This window comes from Meles meles, chromosome X, assembly GCF_922984935.1.
Source record: "Meles meles chromosome X, mMelMel3.1 paternal haplotype, whole genome shotgun sequence".
NCBI classification, from domain to species: domain Eukaryota; kingdom Metazoa; phylum Chordata; class Mammalia; order Carnivora; family Mustelidae; genus Meles; species Meles meles.
Genome location: NC_060087.1, coordinates 68,846,767 through 68,870,365, shown reverse-complemented (window position 1 = coordinate 68,870,365; position 23,599 = coordinate 68,846,767). Strand labels below are relative to the sequence as shown.

The 23,599-nt window shown below is 41.3% G+C and overlaps 1 protein-coding gene and 1 pseudogene across 1 annotated transcript; both read right to left on the bottom strand.

Annotated features, from left to right (window-relative positions):
- Positions 1-2,867: 2,867 nt before the first annotated feature.
- LOC123934679 lies at positions 2,868-19,199 on the bottom strand. Its single transcript, XM_045994786.1, is given in 5 exon segments — positions 2,868-3,341; positions 3,645-3,790; positions 4,505-6,876; positions 6,878-8,449; positions 19,168-19,199. Coding segments are annotated over 5 exon segments (4,596 nt in total).
- On the bottom strand, positions 18,968-19,091 carry LOC123935610 (annotated as a pseudogene).
- Positions 19,200-23,599: the final 4,400 nt, after the last annotated feature.

The window sequence follows — 23,599 nt, the reverse complement described above, 5'->3', positions numbered from 1 at the left end:
AAAGTAGTGAGGTTTTACTGTTTGCATGTAGCTGGCCAGTTTTCCCAACACCATTTTTTGAAGAGACTTTTTCTCATTGTATATTCTTTCCTGCTTTATTGAAGATTACTTGACCATATTAATTATGGGTTTGTTGCTGAGTTTTGGAAGTGACTAATTTAATGTACAGGTGAAGTGAATATGTGAAAGCAACACTACACAAGAATAGGATTCCATACTTTAGGGCAAAGTATATGCATTACTTTGGATACCACTGTGTTGTACAATGACCCCATTAAGAATGAAACATGGTTATGGGAACTAAGGGGTAGCAATACAAGTAGACCCATTTACAACCATTCCAGGTGACCTACTAGAGGACTTTGTGTTTCTCTTTCCACAAATCTGGGATCTTCAGAATTAGATGCCTATATCCATAACGGATTTTGCCTGGGATTACAGAAATTGTCCCACTGAACTAGAAGTAACAAGTGCAACCTTATGTCCAGGTACCAGCATGCAAAGAGTCAATACTGTTACAAGGGTTATTGACCCTGATCAGCAGAAAATTGGGCTCCTTTCATACAGTGGTAGCAGAGGAAAAAAATGTGTGTAACTTAGGTGATATATTTGATCACCTTTTGGTACTTCATGATTATCCCATCACCTAAAGTAACTCCACATTGTAAAATGGAATTAAGGGTGTAGTGGCCCTAGGAGTGAAATTTTGGATCACATGGCTAAGCAAGACCTATCAAGACCTCCTGAGTTTACGTCTCAGATGGGAAATGAGCACCATTTCTGGCATGATACCAAATATAGTGATGAGATCAGTAGTTTGCCGCACTAATTTCCCTCTTCTATGCTTTTTCACAGAAATTAAGGTGTATAGGAACCAAAAAGAAGATGATTCATGAATGTAGGTGTAGAAACATAAATGTGCAGAACAGAAGTAGAACATAATGCCATGTGCCACTCAAATCTTTCAGAAGAACCAGAAGATCATAGCTTCCACTGCTGATCTCATTGATGAGGGAGCAGGAGGCTGACTGAGGACAAAGCAAAAGCTGGCACCTTGCACACCCCTCCACCTGTCCCCCTCAGTAATATGTGTGACATTCCTCACGCACCCCTGACTGCCCTAAAAGAAAAAAAATAATTAGCTTGCAGAGATCACAATCCTGCAAGACAGGAGTCTCCCTTGGTTTACCAATGTCCTAGAGATTTACAACAAAGAAGCTATCTTAACAATAGCACAATTTCCAGAGGCAAATAACTCAGTTCCTCAAGCCCTAAATAAAGTTAAATTTCTTCTAAACCCAAATCTCACTAACAAAAATGCTTGATAGTAGAACTATGACATCCCACCAGGAATCTCCCAACTATCTTGATGTTAATGACTTGCCAAAAGACAACATTGATCAAGCCACAAGACCTCTGGTACCTTGCAGGCCCTCTTTAGCATATGAAAGCTCCATTGAAACCTCCCTTCCTCACCTTCCCCCAACCGCAGGGTACATAACCTGCCATCCCTCACAACCCAGGGCAGCAGCTCTTTCTTCCCATGGGTCCTGTCCCCTTGCTTTAATAAACCACCATTTTGCACCAAAGATGTCTCAAGAATTCTTTCTTGGTCATCGGCTCCGGACCTCACCCCACCGAACCTCACCTATGTTCTAGAACTTCATCACCATGAATTCTAAGATCATACTTACCAGAACTTCTCCCAGTCAATGAAGAAGTACAATGGGGGTATAAGTGTTGACCCATTGCTTCCCTGAGAGACTCCATATAGGTCTGCTAAAATTTTATCAGAACTTCAATGTGATCTGAGTATTTTTTTAAAGATTTTATTATTTATTTGACAGACAGAGATCACAAGTAGACAGAGAGGCAGGCAGAGAGAGAGGAAGGGAAGCAGGCTCCCTGTTGAGCAGAGAGCCCAATGCAGGGCTCCATTCCAGGACCCTGAGATCATGACCTGAGCCGAAGGCAGAGGCTTTAACCCACTGAGCCACCCAGGCGCCCCTGATCTGAGTATTTTTGCTCAAGCTTTTCTCCTCTCTTTTCTTTCACAGGTGTCAAACTTTAATCACAACCTGAAATCCCTCTCTGCTTACTCATATTCTTTCCCCATTATTCATAGAGGTTTCACAAATAAATTTCTTGCACATCTAATACTATCTTGATATTGAAAGACCCGCAGATCCCCTTACCCAAGAATTCAACACTGCCACAGGATGCAAACAGCAAGAGGTTCTTTATTGCAGTGCGGGCGCCTGCGGGTGGTCAGCAGCTCCTGCTAGCTGAGCACCCCAGGCTGGAGTGGTGCAGGGTTTTTATAGACAGGTACAAACAAGTTTTGGATGAGACGGAGCTGATTGGCTGACAATTTGAACATTTGAAAAAGGCATACTTGGTGTTTACGGATTGGCTTTGGGAGACCCGCGCGCGCAAAGAAAAAGGCGGGAAAGGGAAACAAAGAGGGGAAGTTAGGCCTTGTGATTCAGCAGAAAAGTATCCTGTCTACGTGACTATGCAGCCCCCTGCCTACATGACTAACGTGACTATGCGGCCCCCTGCCTATGTGGTCAGGTATTAGGCCGTATCTTACAAGAAAGCTGTTTGCAGGGAGTGCCCTATCTTGCTAAGAAACAGCTATTATGAAGTTACCAACTAACATTGTATTGAGGGAGCCAAGCAGTTACAGAAAAGCAAAAGAGCAGTTACATTGAATTCAACCCTGGGGGAAGCAGTTACATTGAATTCAACCCTGGGGGAAGGGTCTTTGCAGGCAGGGGTACTCTTTACACAACAAAGGAGCAGTTAATTAGTTGGCGATGGGGGGTCTTTCATTTCCCCCCTCTTTCTTGATCATGGATAGAATCTTATATCCATTCGTCCTGTTCTTGCATGTCCTGCCCTTGCATTGAGCTAGTCCGGGACCCTGTTTGTTTAAGGAGTTGGTATTGCTGTGTCAGTACCATGGTCTGAATTACCGACAAGCGGTCTTTCATGAACTGGACGAGTTTACTTAGGATGCAAGGGCCAAATGATAAAATCAATAATAGAATAATAAGGGGTCCCATGAGGGTGGACAATAAAGTTGTGAACCAAGGTGATCGATTGAACCAGCCTTCAAACCAGCCTTGCTGGGATTCAAAATCCCTTCTCCTTTGGGCTAATCTCTCTCGAAGTTTATTCATTGTCTCCCTAACCACCCCAGTTTGGTCAGCATAAAAACAGCATTCCTCCTTTAAGGCTGCGCACAGTCCTCCTTCTTTTAGGAACAGTAGATCTAACCCCCTTCTATTTTGTAGCACGACCTCTTGTTGTACCAGCTGCAAGGCTTGCAGATGGGCCTGTATAGAGGGGGAGGGGGAATGAGCAGAGATATCTGGTGCAAAGAATGTGACAGCAGGGGGCGGAGCGCCATAGAGAATTTCAAAGGGAGTTAGGTCATGCGGGCCTGGGGTGTTCCTGGCCTGATAGAGTGCTAGAGGTAGGAGCAATATCCAGTCTTTAGAGCCAGTTTCAAGCAGTAATTTAATTAAAGTCTCCTTAATGGTTCTATTCATTCTTTCTACCTGTCCTGAACTCTGGGGTCTATAAGCACAATGTAGTCTCCAATCAATCCCCAGAAGCTTGGCCACCGACTGACTTACCTGGGAGACAAAGGCAGGCCCGTTGTCAGACCCCAGTACCTCGGGCATTCCATACCTTGGGAAAATTTCTTCCAATAATTTCTTGGCCACTATGTTGGCAGTTTCCTTTTTGGTAGGAAAGGCTTCTACCCATCCTGAAAAGGTATCTAAAAAAATTAAAAGATATTTATATCCATACATGCCAGGTTTAATCTCGGTAAAGTCAACCTCCCAATGTGTGCCAGGTCGATGACCACGTACCCGGACCCCTGGTCTAATAACAGTCTTTCCAGGATTAACTTGAGCACAGGCTTTGCAATTAGCGGCCGCTTGATGAAGAAGGAAGTTTCTTTTGGGGATAAAGTCTTTTAGATCTGCCCTATCCATTAGGGTCTTCATTTTACTTGCACTTAAATGAGTCAACTGGTGAAGATGATTTATTAATTCTTTTGCCATTTTTATGGGCATTATGGCTTTTCCCTGGTATTCCCATCGGTTCAGGGCTGAGTTGTAATCGGCCCCTAACTTCTGTATGAAGTCCAAGTTGGCCTCCTCATAATTCCAAATGGGTGTCCCATCTATCCCTTCCGTCCCGGTGAGTATGGTGACAGTTAATAGCTGGGGCCCCAAAGCTGCCTGTTTGGCCGTTGCGTCAGCCAGGCAATTTCCTCTCGCCTCGGGGGTATCCCCTTTTTGGTGGCAGTGTATTATGCTCAGCTTCTTGGGGAGAAATAAGGCCTTTAATAGGGCCAATATTTCAGTCTTATTTTTAATCTCTTTGCCGTCTGAGGTTAGCAGTCCCCTCCGCCGATAGATCTCTCCGTGAACATGGGCAGTGGCAAAAGCATATCTGCTGTCTGTATAGACATTAAGATTTTTATCTTCTGCCAGTTGGAGGGCCTGGGTTAGGGCAATTAATTCTGCCCGCTGCGCCGAGGTGCCTTCTGGCAGCACGCTTGCCCATATAATTTGAGAGTCGGTCGTGATGGCCGCTCCTGCCCATCGTTTTCCATCCTGCAGGTAGCTACTGCCATCAGTATACCAGGTCAGATCTGCATCCTTCATGAGCTGATCAGTTAGGTCGGGCCGTGTCCCATGCATTTCAGCAAGGATTTGGTGACAGTCATGCAATGGTGCCTTTCCAAGAGTAGGCAATAAGGTTGCGGGGTTAAGAGTCACTACAGGTCCGAACTGGATCCTGTCTGTGTCCAGGAGGAGGGACTGATAATGAGTCAGGCGGGCGTTAGACAGCCAGCGGTCCGGTGGTTGGCGGATTAAAGATTCCACTGTATGTGGAGCCAGGATGGTTAGGGGCTGTCCTAAAGTCAGTTTAGTTGCGTCTTTGATGAGGACCGCGATTGCTGCTATCATTTTTAGACATGGTGGCCAGCCCGCCGCCACGGGGTCCAACTTTTTGGAGAGGTAGGCAATAGGGCGCCTCCAAGGCCCGAGTCTTTGAGTTAGGACCCCCTTAGCAAATCCTTGTTTCTCATCAATAAAGAGGTCGAAGGGTTTTGTTATGTCTGGCAGGCCTAGTGCTGGAGATTTAAGGAGTGCTCGTTTGATATGGTCAAACGCCTGCTGCTGTTGTTCAGTCCAGACAAAGGGAGTACCTTGTTTAGTTAAGGGGTACAGAGGAGCCACTATTTCTGCAAACCCCGGGATCCATAGTCTACAAAAACCCGCCATTCCTAGAAATTCCTGCAGTTGCCTGTGGTTTTGAGGTGCGGGAATGCCAGATATAGTCTCTTTCCTTGCAGCCGTCAGCCATCGTTGGCCATTATATAACTCGTAGCCCAAGTAGGTGACTTTAGTCTGGCAAATTTGGGCTTTCTTTGCGGATGCCCTATATCCCAATTGGCCTAGGGCCTGTAGGAGATCCCCAGTACCTGTTTGGCAGTCCTCTTTATTGGTAGCTGCTAATAGGATGTCATCGACATATTGGAGCAGGATCAGAGAGGGATGTCTTACCCAGAAGTCGGCTAGGTCCTGGTGAAGAGCTTCGTCGAACAGCGTTGGGCTATTCTTAAACCCCTGTGGTAGCCGTGTCCAGGTTAACTGACCTGATATTCCCAAATCCGGATCCCTCCATTCAAAGGCGAAGAGGGGCTGACTCTGAGGACTCAGTCTCAAACAGAAGAAAGCATCTTTGAGATCTAGGACTGTATACCAGGAGTGGGTTGGAGGCAGGGTGCTAAGTAAGTTGTAAGGGTTGGGCACCGTAGGGTGGATGTCCTCTACCCTCTTATTGATCTCTCTGAGGTCCTGAACCGGTCGGTAATCATTGGTACCAGGTTTCTTGACAGGTAACAGAGGAGTGTTCCAGGGAGACCGGCATGGGGTCAAAATGCCCTGGTCTAGTAACCGCCGTATGTGTGGTTTGATGCCCTGGTAGGCCTCATTGGACATGGGGTACTGCTTAACATTGACAGGAACGGTGGTTGCCTTTAAATGTATGTGAATAGGGGGCTGCTGAATAGCTAATCCCATTCCTCCTGTTTCCGCCCAGGCATTCGGGTAAGACGTAAGCCAGGATTCTATGTCTCTCTGAGGTTGAGGGTGCTCCTCATGTAGTCTATATTCTTCCTCTAACTGTAGGGTGAGGATGTGTAGAGGAGTCCCATTGGGGCCGGTCACAGTGGCCCCTTGTGGCTCAAAATGGATTTGGGCCTTGAGCTTGGTTAATAAATCTCTCCCCAGGAGTGGGTAGGGGCAGTTAGGCACATGAAGGAATGAATGAGAAACTTTACCTGAAGCCAGATGTACTTTTCTTTCCGTAGTCCATCTATATTGCTTTCCTCCTGTTGCTCCTTGAACCCATGCCATTCGGTCACTTAATGGTCCAGGGCTCTTGGTTAGAACAGAGTGTTGAGCCCCTGTATCTACTAGGAAGGTGACTGGTTGCCCCCCAACGGTTAGGGTTACCCAGGGTTCAGGGGGGGACTCCTGACCCTGATGCCCCTAGTCTTCGTCTAAAGCCATAAGTCTTGTAACTTGCTTAGCATTTCCTCTAAGGCGTTGGGGATTCTTCGGGCAGTTCTTGGCCCAATGTCCTCTTTCTTTGCAATAGGCACATTGGTCTCGGTCTATCTGAGGCCTCCTTAAGTCTCCCTCCCTGTCTGGCTTCCCTACCTCTAAGCCCTGGCTGCCTTGCACTACGGCGGCCAAGATTTTACTAAGTTCCTTGTTTCGTTTACGTTCTCGCTTCTCTTCCCTTTCTTCAGCTTCCTTCTTTAGTTTTTCCTCTCTGTTCATTACTATCTGGGTCAAAAGGCGTATACCTGCGATAAGCTTCCTTAAGCCTTTCTAGAAAAGCGGTTGGAGATTCCTCTGCTCCCTGAGTTACCTGTCTTACCTGAGCCAAATTAGTGGGGCAGCGCCCCGCATTATGGAGACCTGCTATGAGTAACTGGCGGTAAAGGTGTAGGTGGGCCCTACCTCCAGACGTATTGAAATCCCAGTTGGGGCGGGTCAAAGGGAAGGTAGCATCTATCACATTAGGGAGTTGTGTGGGCCTTCCGTCGTCTCCTAAGATGTTCTTTCTGGCTTCCAGGAAAACCTTTTGTCTCTCCTCGGTGGTGAGGAGAGCCTGCAAGAGCTGTTGGCAGTCATCCCAAGTAGACTGATGCGTGACTAGAATGGATTCAATTAAGGCAGTTAGGGCTGTGGGGTCCTGCGAAAAGGAAGGGTTATGGGACTTCCAATTGTATAAGTCGGAGGCTGAGAAGGGCCAATATTGGAGGTTCCCTGGCTCTCTTCCTTGGCGCAAGGGAAAGAGCTTGGAAGTCCCCTCCTGTGTTAGTTCCCGGCGACCTCTAAGTCTTCCCGCGATTGGGGATGGCAAGGGGTCGTCTCCTTCAGGGGGATGATCTGGCTCCCCTGTAGAATTTAGTGCCTGTACAGGAGGAGGTGGATGATAAGGGGGAAGTTCTTCGGTTAGGAGATCTATTAAGGGGGAGTCTTCAGGAGGAAGGACCTTCTGTGGTTTTGGACGCCTCGGAGAGGAGGGATCATTATTAGAGGAAGAAGAAGGTTTGGGAGGGTCTGTAGGGATTATAGGATAAAGATTAGAAGAGGAAGAAGGTTTGGGAGGGTCGGTAGGGACTGGGATAGGGTGTGGAGCAGGGGGAGAGGAGGGTGCTGCGGGAGGAGTAGTGTCTAGAAGGGGTTTAGGCTTTGGGTGGGTGAAGGGAGAGACCCAAGGAGGAGGATCATCAACCAGGCTTTCCCAGACTACGATATAAGGTACTTGGTCCGGATGGCCTTGGGGTCCCTGGTCGAAGACTCGCTCCTTGACCTGTAAAATAACATTAATATTAAAGGTTCCGTCTTTGGGCCACCCAACATTGAGGGTGGGCCATTCTGAAGTACAAAGGGTCTGCCATTTTCTTCTTTTGATTTCCACTGACAGATTGTTGGCTCGAATTTGGACATCTCTCCAGTGTCCTAAGGTGAGACTTAAGGGGGTAGTAATTGTTTGCCCCATTTTAGAGTCAAAGAAAACACCAAGGACAATAAGCAAGACACACAAAACAATTAACAAGAGGGACGCTGCGCGATTCCGGTACAAAACCGAAAGTACAAATTCAACCGACCCAAGGGAGCCTCGAGGTCTCACTGTGGTGGACAAAACCCGCCCAGGGGAACCAAGAGGCTCCCCTGTGGCGGACAAACAAATGTATCCCTCGGATACTTGTGGGGCCCCGAAAAAGCGGGCCCCTTTAATCCCTGGGGCGTCCCCCAGGGTGGCAGGGGAGAAGTCCGAGTTCGTCAACTCCTTCTCAAGCTGCCCAAAATACAAAGCAACAACGCGCTGTTGTACAATCCTATACAGGCGTATAGGCAGGACGGAGGACAAACGAGAACACGAGACGGGAGACAAGAACACAGTTATTAAATTTTAAATGCTGGCCAGCTTACCTCCCGGTGGGAGTCGGTTGGATCCCTGGGCAGGAGTCCCCTGATCTCGGTGGAACCTCCAAATTAAAGACCCGCGGATCCCCTTACCCAAGAATTCAACACTGCCACAGGATGCAAACAGCAAGAGGTTCTTTATTGCAGCGCGGGCGCCTGCGGGTGGTCAGCAGCTCCTGCTAGCTGAGCACCCCAGGCTGGAGTGGTGCAGGGTTTTTATAGACAGGTACAAACAAGTTTTGGATGAGACGGAGCTGATTGGCTGACAATTTGAACATTTGAAAAAGGCATACTTGGTGTTTACGGATTGGCTTTGGGAGACCCGCGCGCGCAAAGAAAAAGGCGGGAAAGGGAAACAAAGAGGGGAAGTTAGGCCTTGTGATTCAGCAGAAAAGTATCCTGTCTACGTGACTATGCAGCCCCCTGCCTACGTGACTAACGTGACTATGCGGCCCCCTGCCTATGTGGTCAGGTATTAGGCCATATCTTACAAGAAAGCTGTTTGCAGGGAGTGCCCTATCTTGCTAAGAAACAGCTATTATGAAGTTACCAACTAACATTGTATTGAGGGAGCCAAGCGGTTACAGAAAAGCAAAAGAGCAGTTAGTTAGTTACATCCTAAAAGCCAGGCAGTTACAGAAAGGCAAAAGAGCAGTTACATTGAATTCAACCCTGGGGGAAGCAGTTACATTGAATTCAACCCTGGGGGAAGGGTCTTTGCAGGCAGGGGTACTCTTTACACAACAAAGGAGCAGTTAATTAGTTGGCGACGGGGGGTCTTTCAATATCTGTTCCACAGAAAGTGGGAAAAGACATACAGACCATGACAATTACTCTTCTATCTATGGGGAGTAATTGTTTACCAGACTAACCCTGATACTAAGAAATTTAAAAAAGACTAGTACTTAAAAAGTTAATAGTAAGAAATTAAAGAACTATCAAGAACATGATCCATATTCACACAGATTCATATCTCAAAGCATTTTTTTTCGATTCATAATGACTAAGAGGTTGAGGAGCTGAACAGTGATTTCAGATATCTAAAGAACTGGTGAAGTAAAAGTTATAGTTTGGGATCAAGCAAGGTGGAAAACAACATCCAAAGTTTGATTTGGGTCCTCTGTGTGAATAGACACAAGACTAAGAACAAAATCAGAAAGGAGCAAAACTTTATAAAGACTAAAAGTCATATTTCATTCAGTACAGTTACTTATTGGATTAAGATGGGAGATATCCACTTTAACATCTATCAGGATCAAAAAACTAATTTTCTTTATAAGAATATATAATAATCAAAAGCTTCAAGTTATCTTTATAAATTTCCATATACAATGCACAGGATTCAAATAAAGTTCTAATATATAATGGGTTTTTAAATGGCCAAAATGCAAGAGTAAAATATTCAAAAGGAACCAACCTGCATGGCTTACAGATATAAGAATTATCAGAAAGAAACTTAAAAAATAACTATAAAATATTGTATTAGAAAGTGGTCAAAGTATAGAATTGCAGCAGACAAACAGAATCAATAAAAAAGAAACAAATGCAAATTATAGAATTGAAGAAATAATATTAAGAATTTACTGAATTGTTAACAGTAGTGAATAAAAATTATAATTATTTAAATGGAGATTAAGTCACAGAAAATATCCAGACTGAGGCATGGGAGGAAAAAATGGTGGAAAATGCAAACAGAGAGGCTAAGAGATCTATCATGAGAAGTTACATATTTTATTGATGCCCCAAAGAGAAAGGTGGAAGTAGGACAGAAGCAATATTTTAAGAGATAATTTAAAAGAGAACAGTGAATGATTTCCCTAAACTAAGGAGAAATGCCATGTTATAGATTCAAAGAGTACTAAAAATTCAAGCAGAATTCATACAAATAAAATAATATCTAGGCATGTCCATAGCAAAAAGCTGAAAATAAAATTCAAAGAGAAAAAATTATATTGCCAGAGAGAAAAACACATTGCCTTTGAAGGAAATCAAAAGAGGCCAAAAGATAATAACATAAAATTTCAAAACACTAAAAAGACATAATTTTCAAACAAAAATTCAATAGTCATTGAATTATTCCTTTTAAGTGGAGAAAAACTGAAGATATTTAAGGTAAAGAAAAACAGAATTCATCACCAGTCAACACAAAACTCTAATTAATGTCAATAATTAATTTATTTGGGCAGAAGGAAAATGATCCCAGATGTAAAGGGAAAAAAAAAGGAAGAGAAAGGAAAGAACAACAACAAAAGTATGGGGTTATCAGTGAGTAAATTAAAATGAGTACTGTCCTCACAAGTAATTATAATGATGTCTTTTGAAGTTTAAAATACTGGAAAAATTAAAAAAATAAAATACTGGAAGAATTAAAAAACAGAATGGAGTGGAACAAAAAACTGGAGGGAATAATGGTAACTTTCCAAAGATCTTGGATTATATGTATATTGAAAATATATTAATTTATAAAATATTTTAATAATTTGAGAACTCACATTGTCATCTCTAGGATAAAACAAATTAAAACAGATGTTTTGAATCAAGACAGCAATATAGGAAATTCCTGAATTCACTTATTTGTCACTCCAAACCTATAGCTACATATGAAACAATTTCCTCTGGAAAAAAAAAAATTAGCTGAGTAACTCTTACACAATAGAACAAACAAGAGAAACCCCACATTGAAGTGAGTAGGAAAATCTGAGACACAACCTCACTATAAACACCATTCCCAGAGCAGTGACCCACAATCAGGAGGAAACTCAAAACCCCAGTCTCCCCGAGGAGGAAAAAAAAAAAAAATTGAATGCCACATTACACACCACAACTTTTAAGACTTTCACCATAGAGATGAGTCCCTAAAACATCTATCTTTGAATCCAGTGGGATTGCAACCATATGCCCCCCCTCAAGACTACAGAAAACTTAGAAAGAGTTCTTAAAGGGTGTGTGGAGCCTCACCTGTCCCACCATTCAGTGCAGGGGCACATGACAGAAAAGTGCCCAGACCTTAAGTGGAAGAAGCTTATTTGCTTATCTTAAAGTATAGGCCTGAGGGATGGGCATCTTATTTAATACACATATAGTGGTCTACTAAAATACTATAAGGCGGAGGCCAGCTGGTGACATCTTTGTGTTCCATTTTGCCTCACTCCAGATCACCAATAACTCTCAGAAAGGAGCTTGTACCCTCATCTTACTCTCCAATTTATTCAGTTGTTACTCAGGGGACGTATCTAGATTGCCTAGCTCTGATGGACAGTGGGGTTTAGATAAGAGAATCGCAGAAGACTGTAACAAATGGAGAAAGAGTGCTTAACTGGGTAGGACCCCTTGAGCATAGCAAAGAGACAAGAGGCAAGAGACTGAGGCATCCAGTCTTTCTATGAAAAAGGCCTAATGCTCATCTTCATGGCTGTGGCTATAAAGGCAGACCTTTTAATTAAGCACACATCTCAGGGTTGACTGAGATCCTCTCTAGAGACTTTGGAGGGTAGATATTATCTTTATGGTCTCCCCATGCAACACTACAGGATATAGTATATTCTGAAGAGGAGTGTATACACACATCTAGTGCCCTAGTTTTTATGTCTGGTCCCACAGTTACTGTGGCTTCTGCCCAGGGTTTTCCCCTTGATTGCCTAGATGTGGTGATGGGTGGAGCTTGTGTCCCTGGCCCTATGGCTGTGTTACAATTGGAGAGACAGTACTTGGCCAGTTACTACCCCCAGGGCAAAGGACAGACAGCAGACAAAAATATACGCACAATTTTTCTATAAAGGAGGCTTATTTGTTTGTCCTAGAACTTCATTGTTAGTGGCAGGGTTACAGTTTGACAAACACCTAGGGTCCTGCTTAGATGCTGTCAGGGAATGGATTATAGTGAATGTAAGCTTTGTGTGCTTCCTCTCTCTTGCTTGTTGAAATGAAAATGTGTTCTTTCAGAAAGGAATTTGTACCCTTTTATGGCACTCTGATTTTTGTGATTGCTGCCCAAAGATATCTCTAAGTTGCCTGGCTCTGGCAGCCAGCAGAGCTTATGTTTGCAGGTCCCACTTAAATGTATATATTTGCATACTTTAAAAGCTGCTACCTGGAAGTTCCAGTCCAAGAGGCAATTTAGAAAATATTGAACTCATAACATTTTCCATGAACATATCAAATTACATTTTTGGAGTTATTCCTCTTGAAGAAGAACTGAAAGCCAACTGAACAACTTGTGTACAACAAAATTAGAATGACAAAATGCAACAAGAGAGACAGAGACAAGGGAACAAAAGGAAATACCAGTCCTGACACTGCAAACTGCCATGGGGAGGGATAGTACTGAGGGATCAAAAAGAGATTCCTCTGCCCTTGGACACACACACATGCACACACACAAACTATGGTTTAAAAGAACAACTAGCTCATAAGAGAGCCATTCTAGAAATCCATAAAAGGGTGAAAGAGTTGCTGGAACTCTCTGGGTGAGAGAGGTTGACTGACATAATCTATGCTCCCCATCCACCTTGAAAGTGCAAACCAGTACACAGTCTAGGCAACCTAACTGGCCTGCCACCTGAGTGAACCCTGGGACTATAGCCCACACCAGCCCCAACCATTCCACCAAGGTAGCCACAGAGTGGTAGATACCAGAACACCTCTGGTTAGTACTCATTAAACCTCTAGTCTTTACATCAAGATGACATAGGTGTCATACACCATGGAACACTCCAGTCCCACACCACTTTGGCTTTAGACAGCTGACTAGAGCACCCACCACACAGAGCACATCAGAAACATCCAGCTGATGTCTGTTTCAGATTCAGGTGCCCTGCAGTGCTCTCTGAATAGAGTATTCCCAGGAGTCCTTGGCCTATGTCTGCAGTGGTTTCAGTCACCCCAATAAGACATTGCCTATATGAAGCACAGTGGAACACTCTTGCCTGGATTGGCCTTAGCTCTAGTCATCCAGCCAGTTCTCCCTGTTCTGAGCTCCCTGGTACACCCCAGCTTGCACCCACTTCAGCTCCAGCCATCTCATCAGGAAGCCATCAGTATGAAGAGCCCTGAGAAAATGGATTGCAACCATTTCAGCTTGGGTTGTCTTGCCAGAGCACCTTTTGTGTGGATATGTCAGGGACCATAATAGCCTTATCTGTACTGCCCGTGTGCCCTCCCCCAGCATGGAGAACCCCAGGACCTCCCAAACTACACCAACCTTAGCTCCAGCTGCCCCTCCAAGGCACCATCTAAGCAGAGTCCTGGAACACCGATTTACACCCACATTAGCTTTCTTACCCTGCCAAGGAAACTTCAGTGTGTAGAACCTGGGTACCACTAAGTTGCACACACATTAATTTCAACTATATTGTCAGGGTACCCTCTGCATGGGGAGTCCAGAAACATCCTGGCCTACACATTGCTTCAGCTCCAGCCACCCGCCCCATAACACCCCATGCACAGAGGACACCAGGACACCCTGGCTTACACCCACTTCAGCTTTAGCAATTCTACTAGAGTTCCCAAATGCATAAAAGACTGGAACAGCCCAGCCTTCACCCACTTGAACTTTTGCAGGGAGAAAACACACCCACTAAAAGAAGACCCAAGAACCTCTGAAACCACATCCTGTCTCACCTTCAGCCACTCTTCCAAGACACTCTCTGGATTCAGATGTCTAAGACACCTCAAATAATACCTATTTCAGTTTCAACTATCTGTCAATGTGTCCTCTGAATGTAGAGCCTCAGGATACCTCAGCCTATACCCAACATTAAGTGAACATTCACATTACAGAGGTCTAGAAGAAAAAGAAAGAATGGAGCAGAAAACTCATTTGAGAAAGAAAGAATGAAAGAAAGAAGAAAACCTCTTTAGCCTCGGAAAGCAAATAGACATCCAGGTCCAAGAAGCAGAGTTCCAAATAGGATGGACCTAAGGAGATCCACACCATGACACATATAAATGAAATGTCGAAAGATTAAGAACAAATAGAGATATTTAAAAGCAGTAAGACAAAAGCAAAAAGTTATGTATAAGGGAAATTCTATAAGACTGTGACCTGATTTTTCAGCAGAAACTTTGCAAGGTAAAGAAGAGTGGCATGAGGAATTCAAAGCAAAGAAAGAGAAAGAAAGAAAGAGAGAGAGAGAGAGAGAAAGAAAGAAAGAAAGAAAGAAAAAGAAAAAAAGGAAAAAAAAGAGAGAAGGGAAGAAAACCCTACAAACAAGAATTATCTACCAGTTAAGATTATTACTGAGATCTGAAGGAGAGATAAAGAGCTTCTGAGACAAATAAATGTTAGAGTTTATCACCACAAAATTGACTGTACAAAAAAGTTAAAGGGACCATAGTGTTGTAAGTTCATTTCTGGGTTTTCTATTCTGTTCCATCGATCTATGTGTCTATTTTTGTGCCAGTACCATACAGTCTTGATTACTATAGCTTTGTGATATAACTTGAAGTTTGAAAATGTGATGCCTCCAGCTTTGCTTTCTTGTTCTAAGATGGCTTTGGCTATTCAGGTTATTTTGTGGTTCCATATAAATTTTAGGATTGTTAGTCCTACCTCTGTGAAAAATGCTGTTGGGGAGGTGCCTGGGTGACTCAGTCTTTCAGTGGCTGCCTTTAGCTCAGGTCATGATCCCAGGGTCCTGGAATCAAGCCCTGCATTGGGCTCCCTGCTCAGCGGGAAGCCTGCATCTCCCTCTCCCACTCCCCCTGCCTGGGTTCCTCTCTTGCTGTATCTCTCTCTGTCAAATATATAAATAAATGAATCTTTAAAAAAAGAAAAATGCTGTTTTATTTAGATAGGGATTGCATTAAATGTGTAGATTTCTTTGGTTAATATAGACAATTTAACAATATTTGTTCTTCAAATTCATGAATATACAACATTTTCCATTTCTTTGTGTTGTATTGAATTTCTTTCATCAATGTTTCATAGCTTTTAGAACTTTCATAGTTAAAGATCTTTACCTCTTGCTTAGTTTATTACTAGGTACCTTACTGGTTTGTTTGGTTTTTTTTTTAAGACTTTATTTATTTGACAGAGATCACAAGTAGGCAGAGAAGCAGGCAGAGAGAGAGAGGAAGGGAAGCAGGCTCCCTGCTAAGTGGAGAGCCTGATGCGGGGTTCGATCCCAGGACTCTGAGATCATGACCTGAGCTGAAGGCAGAGGCTTTAACCCACTGAGCCACCCAGGCACCCCACCTTACTGGTTTTGATGCAATTATAAATGGGATTGATTCTTTGATTTCTCTTTGTATTGCTTCATTATTGGTGTATAGAAATGCAAGATTTCTACATGTTGATTTTGTATCCTGTGACTTTACTGAATTCATCAAGTCTGCCTAGCAATGTTTTGATGGCATATTTCAGGTTTTCTACATAGTTTATCATGTCATCTGCAAAGAGTGAAAGTTTGACTTCTACCTTGGTGTTTTAGATGCCATTATTTTTCTTTTTGTTATCTGTTTGCTGTGGCTAGGACTTGCAGTACTATGTCAAATAACAGTGATGAGCATGGGTATCCCTGCCTTGTTCCTGATCATAGAGATTTTTGCTCTCAGTTTTTCCCCATCAAGGATGACATTAGCTGTGGGTTTTTCACATATGGCTTTCATGATGTTGAGGTGTGTTCCCTCTATCCATTTTTTTTTTGTTGAGGGTTATATCATGAATACATATTGTACTTTGTCAAATGCTCTTTTTCTGTGTCTGTTGAAAGGATCATATGGTTCTTATACCTTCTGTGATTAATGTGTTGTATCACATTGCCTGATTTGAAAATACTGAATCACTCTTGCAGCCCAGAAATAAATCCCACTTCATTGTGGTGAATGAAATTTTAATGTACTATTGGATTTGACTTTCTAGTATTTTGCAGAGAATTTTTGCATCCATGTTCATCAGAGATATTGGCCTGTAGCTTTCTTTTAGTGGAGTCTTTGTCTGGTTTGGTATGAGGGTAATGCTGACATCATAGAATGAGCTTGGAAATTTTCTTTCCATTTCTATTTTTCAGAATAGTTTAAGAATATGTATTAACTTTTCTTTAAATTTTTGGTAGAATTCACCTGTGAATCCATCTTTGCCTGGACTTTTGTTTTTTTGGTAGATTTTTCATTACTGATTAAATTTCCTTGGTGTTACCAGACTCTTCAAATTTCCTGTTTCTTCCTCTTTCAGTTGGGGAATTTACATGATTCTAATAATTTATCCATTTATTTCAGGCTGTCCAGTTTGTTGGTATTTAATTTTTCATAATATTCTCTCATAATTGTTAACATTTCTGTGGTGTTATTTGCTATTTCCCCTCTCTTATTTGTGATGTTATATATTCTGGTCATTTATTTATTTATTTATTTATTTATTTTTATAATTCTGGCTAGGGGGTTATCAATGTTTTAATTTTTTCAAAGAACCAGCTCCTGGTATAATCAATCTTTTCTGTTGTTCTTGTATTTTCTATATCATTTATTTCTACTCTAATCTTTATTATTTATTTCCTTATACTGTGGTTGGGTTTTGTCTTTCCCCTTTGTCTAGTTTCTTGGGGTATAAGGTTAGGTTGTTTATTGGAGATTTTTCTTGCTTCTTGAGGTAAGCTTGTGTTGCTAAATTCTTTCCTCTTAGGACCACCTTCACTGCATCCCAGATGTTTTGGACCAATGTGTTTCATTTTCATTTGTTTGCATGTAATTATTTCTTCTTTGGTTTCCTGGTATATTCATTCATAGTTTCTTACCATGTTGTTTACCATCCATATATTAGTGGTCTTTCCATTTTTTTTTTAATTGTGGTTGACATCAAGTTTCATAGTGTTCTGGTTGGAAAATATGCATGGTATCTCAATATTTTTGTATTTATTGAGGTCTCTTTTGTGACCTAGTATGTGATCTCTCTTGGAAATTCTCCATGTGCTCCTGAAAATAATGTATATCCTGCTTGTTTAGGATGGAATGTTCTAAATATATCTTAAGGCAATCTGGTCCAGTGTGTCATTCAAAGCAATTGTTTCCCTGTTGCTTTTCTGCTTAGATCATCTGTCCATTGGAATAAATGGGGGGTTAAAGTAAAATTAATTGTTTTATACATTTGGGTGCTCCCACGTTGGGCCATAAATATTTACAATTGTTAAATCTTCTTGTTGGGTAGTAACATTTATTATATTCTTCATCTCTTGTTACACAGGCTTTGCCTTAAAATCTAGTTTTTTTGTTTTGTTTTGTTTTTTTGAAAGAGGGAGAGAGGAAGGAGGGGAAAAGCAAGTAAGAAGATCTTAAGCAGGCTCCAGATTCAGTGCAGAGACCAAAATGGGGCTAAATCTCACAAGCCTGAGATAATGACCTGAGCCAAAATCAAGAGTTGGATGCTTAACCAACTGTTCCACCCAGGTGTCCCAAGATTTTCTGATATAAGTATCACTAATCTTTTTCTCTACAACAATTTTCATGATATATGTTCCCCCATTCCCTCATGTTCAACCTGCAGTCTTTAGGTCTATAAGGAGTCTCTTCTAGACAGCATATAGGTGGGTCTTTATTTTTTCAATCCATTCTGATACCCTATGCCTTTAATTGCTTAGTTCATTTATATTCAGAATAATTTTTGATAGTCTCATATTTAGTGTCATTTTATTATTTGTTTTGTTGTTGTTGTTGTTGTTGTTTCTGGAGATTTTCCCAAAATCTTTCTATCTTCGTCACTTTTGGTTATTCCTTTCCACTGAAAAGAGGCTTCATTCAGATTTGTAGCAAGTCTGGCTTAGCAGTCACAAACTCCTTTCACTTTTCTTTGGGAAACTCATCTCTCCTTCTATTCTGAATGACAGACTTACTGGATAGAGTATTCTTTGCTGCAGACTTTGCCCATTCAATACATTGAATATATCATGGCACCCATGTGGCTTGCCACATTTCTGTTGAGAGATCTGCAGCTAGCCCTATGGGTCTTGCCGTCTAAGTTAGGGAAGTCTTTTGTCTCAATGATTTAAGATTTTCTCCCTTGTTGTTATATTTTGCTAATTTGATTATAATATGAATTGGTATTGGCCTGATTTTGTTCATTTTGATGGGAGTTCTCTGTGCCTCCTGGATCTAGATGTCTCTTTCCTTCCCCATATCAAGGTTGTTTTTAGTTATGATTTCCTCAAATAAATTTTCTGCCCCCTTTTCTCTCTTATCTTCTTCTGGGACTCTATAATATGAATGTTGCTACATTTCATGGAGTCATTGAGTTCCCTAAATCTATTCTGGTATTCCACAATTCTTTGTTTTTTTGTTCAGCTTTATCATTTTCCATTATTTTGTCATTGTTATCACTTATTTGTCCCTCTGTTTCTTTCTTCCTGTGTTTATTGCATCAAGCCTGTTTCTAATTTCAGTTATTGCATTTTTCATTTCTGACTTATTCTTTTTTAACAGTTTTATCTTTGTGGAAAGGGTCTCTCTGAAGTTTTCCATTCTTTTCTCAAGCCTAGTGAGAGTCCTTATGATTGTTATTTTAATTAGCAATAATCGCGCCTCGGGTAAACCTCATTGGCTACAATACTGCCACTGCGCAAAGCTATGATTGTTATTTTAAATTCTCCTTCAGGCATATTACTTATATCTGTTTTGCTTAGATCTCTGGCCATGACCTTACCTTGTTCTTCCATTTGGGATGAATTCCTCCATTTTGGCAATTTGTCTAAGTCTCTGTTCAGTATGTCAGAAAAACCTGTTATGTTTCTTGCTCGTGAGACTAATGGATTTATGAAGAAAAGGTCATATAGTGTCCTGGTCCTGTCACTTCAAGGAGTGTCTCTGGTGTGTGCTGGTGTCTGCTGTTGTGTTTCGGCTGCTCTGTCCCTCAGGTTATTTGTCTGCAGAGGTTCTCCTTGTCTGTATTTGGAAGTGTTTATTCCTTGCCCGGAATATGATGAGTTTTACCTACGTATGTTCTGGTCTTCCTGTTAAATAAGAGCTGATACTGCTTCTAGTAGAACCAAAGCCCTGCAGAACTCTCTGTTTTTGAGATGTGGTATGTGTAAGTGTTTCTGCTTGTCTTCTGGGGATGGGTGTACTACACTAGGACTGATGCAAATTCACCTGAAATGGTCAGTAACATCACAGCACGGGGTGTGGGACCTGGTGTAACCAGTATAGGCAGACAATTTTGGTGTTATGCTGATTACTGCTAATGGTTCCATGTTTATGTTGAGGAACAGGGTAGAAAATTATGCCAGCCAGCTCCTTTGTTTCTGGAGTGGCACATCTGTCCACATTGCTTCTCATGAAGTAGTCAGAGAAGAGCAAAATAGTGTCTGTCCTGTATGTTCCAGACTTTTTTCAGATCACTTTTTCCACACTGCCTCCAGGATGATTCCCTGCCTTATGTCCAGGAGCACCAGATTGCCCTCTGGGCTCTATCCCATCCAAGTCCTCTGACTTCTAAAAATCCAGGCTGTAGGGACATGATGTAGGCAGGGACTTGCACTGGTCTTCTAGTAGAGAGATGTGTTGCGCTGGGACTGGGGTGAGCTTATCTAAGGACAGTCTCACCAGAGTGCAAGGGTGTGGGACTTGGTGTGAGTAAATTAGACAATCAAATTCAGGAATGAGACACTTTCCACAGGTAGCTCTATTTTTGTTGAAAGGTAAGGCAGGGAAATCATGCCGGCTGGCTTCTGTGTCCCTGGAATGGAGTCTCTATGAATGCTATGTCTCAGGGATGGGCTGCAAGAAGAACTAGTAATTTCCTCCTTGTGTTCTCCAGGCATTCTTCAGATCACAATGTTTCCATGATGTCTGCCCCTGGGTTGTCTGCCTGCCTTTTCTGCAGGAGTAGGGCAGCACCCTTAGGGCTCTATCTCAGCCAAGCCTTTCTGCCTTTAAAACTCAACTCTTTAAGATGCATTGGATGCAAGAACTCATGAAAATCAGTCCCTCTCTTTTCCCAGTGAATGGATTTGGAGAATTTTTCTCTTTGTGCATTCCACTGGGTGCTACTTTCTCTCTCACCTTTCTCTGCTACCATAGCTTCCTCCTCTCCACAGCACCTACAATCTACTTCTCCACCAAACCAAGTCTTTGTACATCCTGCTTTCATGGATGTGGCTTCTCTCTTTTTAGCTGTGGGGTTTGTTCGGTCAGTCTTTGGGCGGATTTGGGAGTATTTAGAATTATTATATAGTTATCTAGTTGTGTTTGAGTGACAAGACAAGCCTAGAGTCTTCCTATTCTGTGCCATCTTAGCTTCTTCTAAATGGATTCTTTAAGCAGAAAAAAAATGACCATAATCAGAATTAAATAACTTATGAATAAAAAGATATCAGAGATAAAAGCAGATGTACATGTATATAAAGATATACATTAGATGTAGAGAAAGGAGTTTAAAAAAGGAAGAATTTTTTTAAAAGAATGTGTATAAACCTAAATGAACATCACCTTAATATAGACTACCATGTACTTGGAATGTTGTACATGAACCCCAAATTGATAACAGATATGCAAGAAATAAAGAAAAAAGCCAAACATAATTCTATAGAAATTAATCAATCACAAAGAGAGCAAGAGAAGAAAGGAATACAAGAAATAGAAAAACATTCAGAAAACAATTAACAAAATGGTGACAAGTACATATCTATGCATAATTAATTTAATAGTAAATGGCCCAAATGCTCCAACGAAGACAAAATGTTGTGGAATGGATTAAAAGAAAAGAAAGAAAAAGGAAAAGAAGGAGAGGAAAAAAAAATTCAATATGCTACCCAGAGAGACTCCTGAAAATAAGGACGCATACATACTGAATGTGATGGGATGGAAAAAAAAAATATCTAGCATGCAAATGTAAGCTAAAAAAATAACCAGTGTATCCATACTTAGATCAGCTAATACAGACTTCAAAACAAAGACTGTAACCAGAGACAAAGAAAGGTATTACATGTGTTAGAAGGATTAAACTAAAATATATATATAAAATTATATTTAGCTATGCACACATTAAAGCATCTGCATACATAAAACAAAAAGTAACAGATGCAAGGAGAGAAATTGAAGGTAATACAATAATAGGAGATTGTAACACCTCACTTATATCGATGGATAGGTCATCCAGGCAGAGAATCAATAAGGATTTGAATCTCCCTGATGGGTAATGATGATGAACATTTTTTCATGCGTCTGTTAGCCATTTGTATGTCTTCTTTGGAGAAGTGTCTGTTCATGTCTTTTGCCCATTTTTTGACATGATTATCTGTTTTTTGAGGGTTGAGTTTGAGGAGTTCTTTATAGAGCTTGGATATCAGTCCTTTGTCTGTAGTGTCATTTGCAAATATCTCCTCCCACTCAGTGGGTTGCCTCTTTGTTTTTCTGTTTCCTTTGTTGTGCAGAAGTTTTTGATTTTGATGAAGTCCCAAAAGTTCATTTTCACTTTTGTTTCCTTTGCCTTTGGAGACATGTCTTAAAAGAAGTTTCTATGACCAATGTTGACGAGGTTACAAAACCACATTGAGACATCACCTTACACCAGTTAGAATGGCCAAAATGAACAGGACAAGAAACAACAAATGTTGGAGAGGATGTGGAGAAAGGGGTACTATTTTACACCGATGGTAGAAATGCAAGTTGGTGCAGCCACTTTGGAAAACAGTTTGGAGAGTCCTCAGAAAATGAAAAATAGAGCTACCCTATGATCCTGCAATTGCCCTATTGGGTATTTACTCCAAAGATACAGATATAGTGAAAAGAAGGTCCATTTATACCCCAATGTTCATAGCAGCAATGGCCACAATAGCCAAACTGTGGAAAGAGCCAAGATGCCCTTCAACAGATGAATGTATAAAGAAGATATGGTCCATATATACAAGGGAATATTATGCAGCTGTCAGAAAGGATGAATACCCAACTTTTGTATCAACATGGATGGGACTGGAGGAGATTACGCTGAGTGAAATAAGTCAAGCAGAGAAATTCAATTATCATATGGTTTCACTCACTTATGGAACATAAGGAATAGCATGGAGGACATTAGGAGAAGGAAAGGAAAGTGAATTGGGGGAAATAGGAGGGGGAATGAATCATGAGAGACTGTGGACTCTGAGAAACAAACAGGGTTTGGGAAAGGAGGTGATGAGGGTATGCGTGACCCTGGTGGTGGATATTAATGAGGGCACATATTATATGGAGCACTGGGTGTGGTGCATATACAATCTTGGAACACTGAAAAAATAAAATAAAGACAAAATACAAAATCAAAACAAAACACAAAAAGAAGTCATGATGAAAAGAAATGAAAAACAACAACAACAACAACAACAAAAGAAAATAAATAAGAAATCATTGCCATGGAATGACATTAGACAAGAAGGACATGAGTAAATATATAGGACACTCCATCAAAACATAAAAGCAGAATACACATTCTTTTCAAGTTCATATGGAACTTTTCCAGAATAGATCAGAGTTTAGACCACAAAACAAGACTCGATAACTTAAGTAATGAATTCTACCATGCATTTTTTTTCAAATCATAACAATGTAAAACTAGAAATTAATCAGAAAGGAAACAAATGATTTTTTAAAAATCCACAAATATGTGGAGGCAAAACAACATGATTCTAAAAAACCAATGGGACAATGAAGTATTCAAAGAAGAAACTATAAAAAAAAAACACAAAGAAAAACGAAAACAAAAATATAAAGTCTGAAATTTGGGGTACTCAGTGAAAGGGGTTGTAAGAAGGAAATATTCAGTGATAGAGACCTACTTCAAGAAACAAGAAAAAAAATTAAAAAGTAATCTAATCTTATAGCTAAAGCTACTAGAAAAATAAGAATATTCAAAGCCTAAGGTGAGTAGAAGGAAGGAAATAATAAATATCACAGCAGAAACAGAAATGAAACAAAGAAAAAAAAGTCAATGAAACTAAGAACAGGTTCTTCAAAAAGATAAAATTGATAAACCCTTAGCCAGATTCATCAGTAAATAGGAAAGAGATTTTAAAAATCAGAAATGAAAATTAAGTAACAACTGCCATCACAGTGATACAGAGGACTAATGATAAAATTTACATGCCAACAAACTGGGTAACCTG